The sequence below is a fragment of the Sphaeramia orbicularis genome, chromosome 19 (assembly GCF_902148855.1).
Source record: "Sphaeramia orbicularis chromosome 19, fSphaOr1.1, whole genome shotgun sequence".
Classification (NCBI taxonomy): Eukaryota; Metazoa; Chordata; class Actinopteri; order Kurtiformes; family Apogonidae; genus Sphaeramia; species Sphaeramia orbicularis.
In genome coordinates, this window is record NC_043975.1 from 17059837 (window position 1) to 17072751 (window position 12915).

At 36.3% G+C, this 12915-nt stretch overlaps 1 protein-coding gene across 2 annotated transcripts in view; it reads left to right on the top strand.

Moving 5' to 3' along the window:
* gas7b (growth arrest-specific 7b) overlaps nucleotides 1-12915 on the top strand; it is a 186272-nt gene that overhangs the window by 72173 nt on the left and 101184 nt on the right. For both annotated transcript variants that reach the window (XM_030122641.1, XM_030122642.1), the window contains exon 3: nucleotides 12249-12326. In XM_030122641.1, the coding sequence (XP_029978501.1) occupies nucleotides 12249-12326 (78 nt within the window). The remainder of the gene's footprint in view (nucleotides 1-12248; nucleotides 12327-12915) is intronic.

The following is a 12915-nucleotide window of genomic DNA, read 5'->3' on the forward strand; positions in this document are numbered from 1 at the left end:
TCATTTCACCCTAGCATAAGTGATGTTATGTACATTCCCTCCTGGTCCAATAGATTGAGAAGACAACATTTATGCTTTCATAGGGCCCACAATTAGTAGCGGCACCCCTGTCCTTGACTATTAATATCTTCAGTGTAATTTTAGCATTCCACAAATTCATCCTACAGACTGTATTGGACTCTTTGGTGGACCGGTTTTGGCCTCCGAGCCGCATGTTTAACACCCCTGCTTTAACAGATGCATAAACTCACCCCTTGTTCTTAGTCTCTTTGGGAATTTAACACATGTGCTTTGTCTTCATATGACAAGATCGTGATTCTCAGTTGTACAATTGTCTTCCAGAGGGACACTAAGGGGTTACAAACTGAAACACAAGAGTTCTGCCTGATTTCCTATGAGGCCAAATAATAAATTTTTATAAGCTCCCACTTTTTAAAACACACATCAGTTGCATCTTAGCTCATAATGTGCAGTGTGTTGTTGCTGTGGTGATGTAAAACTGTCCTCTAAGGGCACGGCGAGCCTCTAGGACTTATTTTCTGAGTCTGTGCTTCATGATGGTTAAATCAAAGAGCAGAGAAAAAAAAAAAAACAGTCCTGACACACACTCACTGTACTACAGGACTATGGGTCTTTCATATTCACCACCACAGCAACTGTTTCCAAACAAACCCATCTGATAACATTTTCACCGGAACCAAAATAAGTGTATATATAGCATCTGTGTTGTTTTCCCTGGACCTCCCTTTCGTTATGCTAAAGTTCAGATTGATTAGATACTGTCCTGTCTGTGTGCGAGCGGTGTGTTTATGCGTGCGTTTGTGTTGCCGTGTCGTCATAGTAACAGAGCAGTGTGCGTGGGTGAGGGCTGTGTGTCCTTGTGTCAGGGCTCGTGTGTGTTTTGTAGGTTTCCTTCCTGTGTTGCTGGGTGCAGCGGTGCAGCCTGCTGTGGTTTGTACCAGCCGTCTCCTAAGACTCTGCACTCGTCCCGTCTGACCAGCGGGCCGCTCCACAAACACAACGAAACCCAATACACTAACTGTAGATTCACCACAAACACACACACACACACACAGTCCACTCCGCTCAAGGTATTTTTGAATGAAGTCTGATTCATTCTGCTCTAAAAATAACAGAAAAACTGGAGCATCATTGTACTTGTTGCTACGGTGTACAGTCCGTTCCGAAAGGCAGAAATGTACATTTAATACAGCATTTGCAAGAGTATGAACTAGGGCTGGGCATGTTAACGTGTTATTACCGCGTTAACGCATTCATTAAATAACGCTGACAATTTTTTTAAATCTCACGTTAATGCCGTTTTATTCTAACTCATATTCTTCTGCCCCTGCTTGTGCATGTGTAGCGATAAGCTCGGCAGATAGACAACAGGTTTCCCAAGAAAAGCCGGATGCCAAAAACTTCTCTCCAAATCTTTTACTTGAGACTCATTGTAAAACTGCAACATACACACAAAATATGTCTCAGTTCTGTTCCTTGCCTTAGTACATTTACATGGCATTATACATTTAAATGAATGGGAAAAAGACTGCTAGCTCGATGCTAACTTGAATAGGAAAATCCATAGACACGCTAACGATTAGCATTTACAGATTAACTTAAGATTTACAACGTCTTGTTATCCAGCAACAAAGGTTCACATCAGAGATATTTTATACTATTCATTCTTACAACTGAACATAAAATACTCACAGGCAAACGTTTTTTGGGCCATACAAACAGAGTGAAAGAAACATGTCTGTTAGTTCCTTCTTCTTCACTCCTTTGGTGAAGTTGAAAAAAAAAAAAAAAAAAAAAAGTGTAAAAAAAAGAGTACTTTAAGTTTAAATTATTCAGAAATATTGAATTGAGATGGTAGATGTGTTTTTATTGTTGACTTTTTTTTTTTTTTAATTTGTTATTATTATGGTGTAAATGCTCGATGCTGTACACATTTAAGTTGATGTAAGCAGTGTATTAGTTAAAAAGGATAGGCAAAAAACATAAGCTTTTGCTTCTAGCCTATTCCTTTTTTGGTTTTTATGTTTATTACAATTGATGTACTGAGTACAATAACTGATGTAAAACCAAAAATAAATTCATTCATTCATTCATTCTTATGTCCGAACTGGCTACGGGAACACCGCAAGGACAAAACATACGTTAGTGCAATTTATTCTGACCACTAGAGGGCCCCCTTTGCTTGCTTTTAACAACTGAACATCACATATTATTGGGCTTATTAGTATTAATACTTATTAGTGGACTTAAGACTCCTGTCAATCACTCACAACCGGAAATAAACTGGTGGGGACATAAACATGGAGAAAAGTAGCGGTCTTTTCCATGGACGTTTTCATTTTAAATGTCTTCAGATGGTGGGGTTGAGAAGGCAGAAGTTGTTTGTAAGCACTGCAATGTGGAATTATTTTTATCACCGGAGTACTTCAAGTCTGAAATATCACTGAAAGGCAATACACGCAATACTATCAGTAGATGGTTTTGGCAGCAGGTGGATGTTTGGGTCTTTATGGGTTAATAATGTCAAAAAGGTGGGAAAAAAATGTACAGGATTTTATAATTGTTATATAATCGAGGCTGATAGGATATATTGCAGAGGTGTCAAACTCATTTTAGTTCAGGGGCCACATCCTCCCAATATGATCTGAAGTGGGCCGGACCAGTAAATTAATAACATAATAATATATAAATAATACCAACTCCAAACATTTCATTGTGTTTTATAGTGAATAAAGTAAAATTACATTATGGAAACGTTTACATCTATAAACTGTCCTTTTAAAAATGTGAATAACAGGGACAACCATGAAAAAACTGGAATTTAGGCAGAAAAATAAGTGCAATTTTAACCCTATTTTGCCTCTTCTTATCATTTGTAAATGTACATTGCAACTTACAGATCACAATGGATCTGAAAATACACAAAATATTTGAGCAACTGGCAGAAAATTAGTAAAATTACTCTTACTTCTCTTAACACATTTCTAGTTTTTCATATTTTTTGTGAAAGGCTAGTTTGTAAATTTACACATTTTCATGTAATTTCACTTTTTTTTACACTAAAACAGAGGAACAATTTGGAATTGTCATTATTTGTAGGTTTCTATGGTAGTATTTTACTGATTTGACCCACTTGAGACTGAAGTAAGGCTTTTTATGGCCCCTTAAGTAAAATGATTGACTGTTAAAATCTTGAGTGTAATTTTTGCACTTCACAAATTCATCCTATGGGCTGGATTGGACCCTTTGGTGGGCCGGATTTGGCCCCCGGGCCGCATGTTTGACACCTGTGATATATTGGATACTGTCCGGTCTGTACGTTAACCTTTTCAGTACACAACCATTTACTAAATAGACAAAAAATCTGGTTCAAAAATACTTTAATTTACAGATAATTTTATTCTCTCTAACACCATCACTGACACAGACTCATATTAACTGTTACTTAAGATCAGTACATTATAACTAGGGATGTAATGATTTGAAAATTTCATATCACGGTTATTGAGACTAAAATGCTCACGGTTATCATTATTATCTCGGTATTGTTGAAACGTGCTCAAAATGTTCAAAAAGTATTTATACATACTGAAATAATTTAACCAAGTTGTATTTTGAAAGAAAAAAAAAAAAAAAAAAAAAAAAAAAATATATATATATATATATATATATATATATAAAAGGCACAATGTACTTTCTGTTGCAGAAACATTCAAATATTAACAAGTAAACATCAAACATATACTCAGTGCCAATGAAAACGCAACACTTGAATGTGTTTTGTTGTTCCTGAGCTGCATCAATATGTTTAAATTTCACCTGTATAAGATAATCCCAGACAATTTCTTAACAACCTGAGACGGGCTGAGCTATTGTCACGCTTGAATGAACTTGTCTGCATTCATAAGACTTGTTTGAATTGCTGAGCAGTTCATTGCTCAGCAATGAACTGCTCAACTTAAGGAATTGTGGTCAGTTAAGCAGTGGTCATGTTCTGTATATAAAGGCAAGCTGAAAAGCACCAAAATCATTTGCAATAACTCAGCGATGCCTAGACTGACACGTGACCAAAGATGCCATGCTATGGGGCTCCTGGAGGCCGGAATCTCTGCTCGGCAGGTGGCGCGCCGTTTTGGATGCAATGTGTCCACCATAGTCAGGATGCAACAGAGGCATGAAGAAACTGGCTCAACTGCAGACAGACCTGGCCCTGGACGAGCATGTGTGACCACGCCACAGCAGGATCGCTACATTGAGCTGCAGCACCTCCGGGACCGCTTTGTGACTTTGGGTTTTGGGGGTCCTTGAGTTTCTTTCTTTATCCTTATTTTTTGTCAACAAATTTGGATGTGATTTTTTTTAATTTTTACTGCATAGAAATGGCCTATGATTAATTCCAAAGAGCTTATGGAATAAAAATCCTCATCGATTTAAAAAAATATAAGAATCTTCAAGTGTTGCATTTTCATTGGCACTGAGTATACAAATGTGCATTAAAGATGGAACCTTATGGCCATTGTTTGACCATTTACCATATCAAGTTTGAGTTGTTTTAGTTTCTTTTTCAGAGATAGATAAATAAATAGTCTCTCTGTCTCTTTGTCTTTGAAAGTGCAATAATTAAACACAGTTATAATTATAATTACAATTTAAACGGTAATACCAACCGTCGGGAATTTTACAGCAGTTAATCATTATACCGGTTACATCCCTAATTATAACACAACATAGCATAATTTTAATGACAGCTCGCTGCTTCTTGGTGTTACACAATGAACTGAAGTGAAGAGAGACAGGAAATAGAAAGACGGAAATAGAGGACGGTCCACTGATGATGCACTGCTCTCTTTCATCTACAAAACAAAAGTTAAACCGTCAGCTAACTCTCTGTGTGCTTTGACCAGTGTCACTGTATTCATGGAATTGAGACATTTTTTTTTTTTCCATATTTGCTCCTGCAGGTCCACCTGTCAATCAAAGACACTGACCCACCCACCTTCTAGGCCTACTTTTTCCATGGTTGTGACAGCGTATCTTGTGCTTTTTCTCCTCTTTGTCTTGTTACTGTGAGATGACACCCTGTAAGCGCTGTCTGTCAGCAGTCTGGAGTCTGAATGGGTTGTTCTGATTGATAAAAACCAGAGACAGGAGGTAGCTAATGCATCAGGGACTAGTGTCATATGGTTATGAATAAAATATAGCCGTGTCAAAGCTAACTAGGCCATTTCCCCTTTTCCCTGTTTAGTATCAGGGTGTCTTGTATCACTTGTAGCATGGTAAGATGATCATGATTATTTTTATTTCTTGACTGATGTTCAGTGTTTTCATTTATATACTATATGAACCTGAACACATCTGTGCTTTCCTTTAACTACTGGATCCAGTTGTTACACTCTAGTGCAGGGGTGTCAAACATGCGGCCCATGGGCCAAATCTGGACTGCCAAAGGTTCCAATCCAGCCCATGGGATGAAAGTGCAAAAATTAAGGTTGTTAAAATCATTTTAGTGCAGACTCCACATACAGACCAGTGTGATCTCAAGTAAAAAAAAAAAAAACATAATAACTTTTTAAATAATGACAATTCCAGATTTTCTAATTGAAAAATTATGTGGAAAAAAATAACATTACACTATGAAAATATTTACATTTGGGTGTTTCTATGAAACTAGGTGCATTTTAGTACCTGTCACTTTACCAGCTTTGTAGACCCAATAATAAAAGAGAAATTTAGACATAATTCCCCCCAGGATGTATCTAATGATGACCTCAGATTAATGCAAAAAAATTATACTCTTACTCTGAGCCATCCCAAAATTAATGAATTTTTTAATACAATACTGGGGCCAAAAATAGGACCGAAATTGGGATATGAAAAGCCACCTAGGTGTCAGTGCCTTTTATTTTGAAAACATGGCTTAAAATGTTCTTATATACTGTTATAAATAAAGACACTGTTAAATTTGAAGATCCTAGTGGTTTTTCTAATCCAGACATGTGGGTTTTTCATGAATTGGCAGTCTCATTCCAGGTTTCATGTGTAACCCATCGTGTCCACTCGTGTTACATGCAGAACCTGCCCATTCAAACGCAAATAAATGACAAGTGATTTTGCAACAGCGGTCATTTTTGTGAAATTTGATTCCCAAAATGTACCTGCGAGAGAATAAAGAGATATTAGAAAAAAATAGTAGTGTGCAATCTTCTTGTCCTTTTTACCATGTTACAAGCAGAGTTTTGTATAAAAATAATATAAAAATGTGTTTTATCTGAATAGTAGTTTCTGTTTTTAGGTACCAGTTTCACAGTAGCACCCATATACACACGAAACTTCCACAGTAAAATGCAAATAAACACATAAATAAAAACAAATCTGAACAACCTAAAATATGCAATTTCAACAATATTCTGCCTGTTACTAAATGTTTTGCGCATATTTAGACCCACTGTGATCTGTAAGTTGTGTTAATAATAAGTTGAGATGAAATATTGTAGAAATTGTTCAAATTTTAGTTCCAAGCTCTAAAATTTTTGACAATATTCTGTGTGTTAACTAATATTTGTGCATAATATTGTTAACCCATAAAGACCCAGTGCTGCTTTTATGTCAGTACCCAAAGAAATTATTCTTTATTTTTAACATTTGTTAAGTAATTTATCACCATTTACTCTAATGGTATCCTCTGTTTTTTGCAAAAATCTGGTATTTTCCTATATTTAGTACACGGATTATGTAGATGTTCATAAAAACTCAGATTAAAATTGAGGATTATTATTTCCAAAACAGAAAACTTAAGAAAAAGATCAATTTTTCAGCAAAATCTATCATTAACTGAACATAAACCAAGTGTCTCCATCCACTGTCACTGATCCAACTCCATGGGTTTTACTGGTGAATTAATGTTGTAGAAGATGACGGTGTGCCTCCGAACGTCCAAATGGGTCATATTTGATGACCATGAAAAGATGACAAACTGTATTTTACACCAATTATTTACATGTATTAATAGGATTAGTGGATCAACAGGTATTAAACAGTTTACATTAGTGAATGATTTTAGTCGCAGATGGATGTTTGGGTCTTTATGGGTTAAAATCGCACTATTTTTTCAAATAAAATTTCTTTTTTTTAAGGTTTTTCACATTTTTTTTTTTAATAAAATGTAAATATTTGCGTAATTTAATAGGGATTTTTGGTACTAAAACAGAGATAAAACTTGGAGTTGTCATTATTTATAGGTTATGTCATTATTTTACTGGTCCGGCCCACTTGAGCTTTAATCGGGCTAAATATGGCCCCTGTGACACCCCTGCTCTCGTCAGTCTGAACCAACGAAATGTACAAAATGAAACCGAAAAGCGTTCATTCATGCTTTTATATCCCATAAAATACAGTATCCTCATTAAACGCCACGTCACTATCACTCACGCTCATTAAGACCTCCGCTCTGACAGGCTAGAGACGGCGTTGAACTATTCCACAAATCTCAAAGCGACTTCAGTTAATACCCCACAATCAAGGCTATCAAGGCAATTTCCGATGATTGACAACTTGGAGACGATGGCGCTACTATGCCGAGGCAGCTGATGAGAATGACTCCCCGTTCCGCTGCATATGTTTCACCGTTTCTAAAGGTTTGAGTCTGGCAGGTGCCAAGACAGATCTCTCACCTGTGTAAAAAAGCTGTTTGACGGAAACGATGAGCAATCTGCATTTCAAGAGCCAGTTAGTTGCCTAGAAACCCAACCTGTTCCGCACGAATGTCAGATATTATTGTAAATATGTATACTCTCACAGTTTTATTGAAAAAGACCGCCTCCAGCGTTAAGGAAGCCGTTTTATTTATTTGACTCTACATACGCTTAACGCCACACTAACTGGATAATCATAATGATACGGATGCAGTTTGTCATTTTAATTCAGATGCATGTTAAATGTTCAATAAATAGCTTTTTGTGGCGTGTTGACTGCGTTCTTCCAGCGATTTTCCCCGAGCTAAGTGAATTATATTATGTTTTTCTGCATTAATATCCATATTTCTGCAAGTATCGATTTGTTTATGACAAGCTAAGGGAGAAAAATTGAGGCATTTAGGGCCTGCAAGGGGAGGTTTTTGCAATGGTGTCGTACATCAAACGTGAAGTTGCAGCCTCTCTCCATGAGTCTGCTGCCAGTTATCCTCTCCATGCGTGTCATTTGAGCTGATGGGCTTGGCTCGGTTTGTCTCCTCTGCTAGCAGCGCCAAACAGAGCAGAGCCAACCCAAAAAGACCCAAATGAAATAAGGGCTTTTTACATCTCTGTGCTTCTTCTGTCAGTGCTGACAGTAAAGGGCTAGTTGAGCTCTGAGCTGTGGTGAGAACGGACATAAGGGAGGAAGAATCAAAGAGAGCCCTTCTATATTAAGGTCTTTTGTTGGTTGTGCTTTTTGCATCCTCGTCCTCCAGTATCTCCACCAGCAGAAGGGACACGACTGAGAGGGAGTTATGTCCTTTCGTAGCTCAGTTTTAACATCATGACCTATCAAAGAAAGTTCCAAAACGTCTTGTGGGTCTGTCCGGTGTTATATAACGACTGGACCACTGTTTTTGAATGGCTTTCTAAAGCTTAGCCTAACCATGACCTGGCCATCTCTGGATGCTCCACAATCTCTCTGGAGCTGTCACTTGACCTACAGGATGCCCTACATGTGGGAATGGTGATCACTAAAAAGCCAGGGTTACTACAGGTTTCTAAAACAGCTAAAATTTGCTTAGAGGTCTTATTTATGTCTTTGTGCATAAGAAATCAATATAAGTGAATCCCCAAAGGAACTTTGTGTTGGTAAATGCAAGTTATGCAAATTGACAGGATTTCAGTTCTGTTGCAACATGTTGATGGTCATATGAACTATGTTTTCAGGTCCAGAATGTCCAATTTCATCACAATTAATGCTATATTTTCATGTCGCAAATGACCAAGTTATATTTTAACTGAATTTACCTGAAAAACAATATTCTATTCTTTTAGATTCCCAATTTTTCTTATTATATACTACATATCACGTTTTATTTTTACAGGTTGCAATTTGGAGTATGGTGCTGATCCATCCTGCTTATGTTACGCCAATACATACATTAAGAATGTCACACGTCACTTTTTAAATCAACAGTTTTCTAATAATAAGCATTTTTATGAAGAAATGACAATTCTATATTGTTATTTACTCTTTAGTATGATGATAAACTATACAATAAATAATTCTGATCCTAGTTTTTGCACAGGGATCATTTGTGGAAACGGTGACATGGCTGCTGAGCATCAGTATGATGGGATCTGTAACAACCATGTCACATCCGTCCACTGACACATTTTGTGTTTTTGTGTCAGCTGTTATTGTTTTAGATCCACAATACTAACATTTATGAATAAGAGGAGACTTAGCAATAGTAAGTATATAAGTTTATTACTAATAAAGTACTGGTACTGACCAGAGCATCATGGGTAATGTCACGTCCGTCCACCAGCAAAAGTTTTCACATACACGTGCTATTCCAAATCCAATATTTCTGAAAATATAGCTTCCACTGTCAAATAATATCAGTAGTCTGTGCACAAACGTATTAGCATTATTTCAACACAGTTCTACGCATTTCTTACAACTTTTTTTTTTTTTTGACGAAAATGGCCACTCATTTGACCCCCCAAGTAAATTTTAGCTGAAAAGTTAAATTTAAGACCGTTTTAAGACTACTTAGAACAAAATTTAATGCCTATTTGACAGCCATACTAGCAAAAATTCGGAAAATGTATTGATCTACTCCAAAATCTTTTTAACTTTTTACCTTTCACCTTGCCTTTTTTACTTTTTACGCCAACGAAGTTTATACTTCTTCCTACTAAGTTTATACTTCTTCCTACTCCTTTTTGACCATGCAAAATTCAGACTTGCACATACTTGAAGATAGATTCTGTTTATTTAAATGCTATTTAGTTTTTGTTGTCTTAATTTGATTCGTTTCATTTTATTTTGTTTCTTTGCATGTTTGAAGTAAGTAAGTAAATAAATAAATAAATAAATAAATAAATAAATAAATAAATAAAGCCTTGATTCCCAGTGTTATGAGTCATTCCTCACCGGGGGCTGCAAAGTTAGTGATAATTGGTTCTATGACTAGTTTTTCATTGTTATCTATTTCAATGTGATAGTCGATGAGGGAAATATATTTGATAATGAATCTGACACTGAAAGTAAGGAAGAGGCAGGACTAGATAAGCCTTTGCCTCTTTCTGTCCCTTCTCAAACTGTGTTTATGAGTTGATTCATATGTACATTTATATTAAATTTATTGTATTTCATTACTTTTTCTGTGATTAATGACCATTGATGGGTGCATATGTAATTGACGTCTTGCTTTTATTGTTTTTTTAGTTCTTTTTTTTTTTCTTTTTTTTTTTTTTTTACTTCAAAGTTTGAGACAAATGAAAAAATTGGAGGACAAATTGTTGGGTTGGAACGGATGGAATTGCGTAGGCTAACGTTACTGTTTTTGCAGCTTGGAGCAAATGGGTCAGATATTACTTTTTTTGACATGATTCTTGTCTGTTGTCTTTTGTGCATTTTCATGTTCTTGTAGATTTCATTTTAACCCTTTCATGCATGAATTATGAGAACCTTAATGAAGATTTTTTTTTTTTGAGTGTTTTTATTCCTTTTTAGGCAAAAAAAGCAAAAAAACCAAAGTGATTTATTTTTTCCAAGAAGTTACAAAAATGTCCACTTAGCTGGACACCATGCATTTCATTTTTGAAGCAACAAACTGTGTGAAAACTATGAACTAAAACATTTTTAATGCTGCTAATCTGATGTTTTCTCACATTTTAACATACTACAGGGTGGGGAAGCAAAATTTACAATGAACATTTAGTTGTTTTTTCTCAGCAGGCACTACGTCAATTGTTTTGAAACCAAACATATATTGATGTCATAATCATACCTAACACTATTATCCATACCTTTTCAGAAACTTTTGCCCATATGAGTAATCAGGAAAGCAAACGTCAAAGAGTGTGTGATTTGCTGAATGCACTCGTCACACCAAAGGAGATTTCAAAAATAGTTGGAGTGTCCATAAAGACTGTTTATAATGGAAAGAAGAGAATGACTATGAGCAAAACTATTACGAGAAAGTCTGGAAGATACTATTAAAGAGGAATGGGAGAAGTTGTCACCCGAATATTTGAGGAACACTTGCGCAAGTTTCAGGAAGCGTGTGAAGGCAGTTATTGAGAAAGAAGGAGGACACATAGAATAAAAACATTTTCTATTATGTCAATTTTCTTGTGGCAAATAAATTCTCATGACTTTCAATAAACTAACTGGTCATACACGGTCTTTCAATCCCTGCCCCAAAATATTGTAAATTTTGCTTCCCCACCCTGTATAATATTAGTTACTACACGCTCAGATAATGTACAAAAAAAACCCAACATCTTTTTCTTTTCAAAAATGTTAATTGCAGTCTAATAATAATTAGCAGTTGATTTATGCTCAAATATGTCACTGCAGATCAGGTTTATCAAGAACAGGAAAGCTACAGTAATAGTATGAATTGCAGTGTATTATGGGATGGTGCATACACGTCCACTGTGTAGGTTGATATGCAAGTAAAACAACAAAATCCATAAATATACGAGAGAACAACTGTGGAATAGCTGTCCACTGTAGTGAGCACTATGCATGAAAGGGTTAAACAGCGCTTTTATGGACAGTAATTTTTGTAAATAGAATTAGAAAAAACTAAATGTACTCCTATTAACTCCTAAAACAGAGGATAATTACTAAATAACAGACTATTTTGACACTTTCAACGTACGTTAGGCTACTCCTTTACTGTTTTCTAACATCATCAGTGAGTGGTTTATTAGAAATCATTGACATCTGTGTCTGGAAAACAATGACTCTAACCTCATCTTGTTTCATAAATAGCAACAGAAATTTGCTAACATCTCAGTTTGGTTATTGAACATGTACTGTAATAATCTGCGCGTCTGTGTTTTTTTTTCAGTTGCTCATTTCTGATGTAACTGCTGACTCCAAAAAGTGCCAATTTTGCACCACAGAACGGAATCACTTCTTCTTCTGCTGTTGCCCTTAGAGATCTCCTGTGGTCAACACAATAATGAGAATATCGTATCTGTCGCTGCTTTCCTAACCTCGTCCTTTTTCTTTCCGTAACACTTCATCAGAGACGACGTGGGAGAGACCTTCCAGTGCTCCTGGAACTCCAAAAACCTCCCTCCGACACAAGAACTCCCTGCCAGCAGGTACTACACATGCGTCTATTGCCAACTTAGCTATGTTTCGTTTCAACTTCCTCAACTTCTTCGTGCCCCGGGGCTGTGAATTCTTCCAAAATTCCAAAGTGGCACAAAGCACCCACTCATGCACACCAAACACAGACACATACACTTCCTGTGACTAATTTTATCTGTAGCTTCAACTGCAGAACTAAGGCCTTCTCTGTCTTTCTTTTTGGCTCTGATCCTAAAGGCAGGCCGACAAACAGAGCCACGAAGGTTTGAGAGATGTTTCCCAGCTTTAGAAGTGGTCAAAATCTGGCCGTCGCTCCCATTCATTTGTATTATTTCTATCTTAAACAACTACTTAAGAAATACTCTCACTCTTGCACACATCAGAGCTTTTCATTTTCTGTCGAGTCAATGTAAAAATGGGAAACTATTCCATGTGTTACGTATATCCTTGACATGAATGTGTCTCTGAATTGTAAGTCTTATAAATGGAGACTTCATATGGAATATACTTGTATTAAACACTTTAAAGAAGTGTTTCCCACTATGTCAGGGCTGTCAAACTCATTTTGGTTCAGGGGCCATATTCAGCCCAATTTGATCT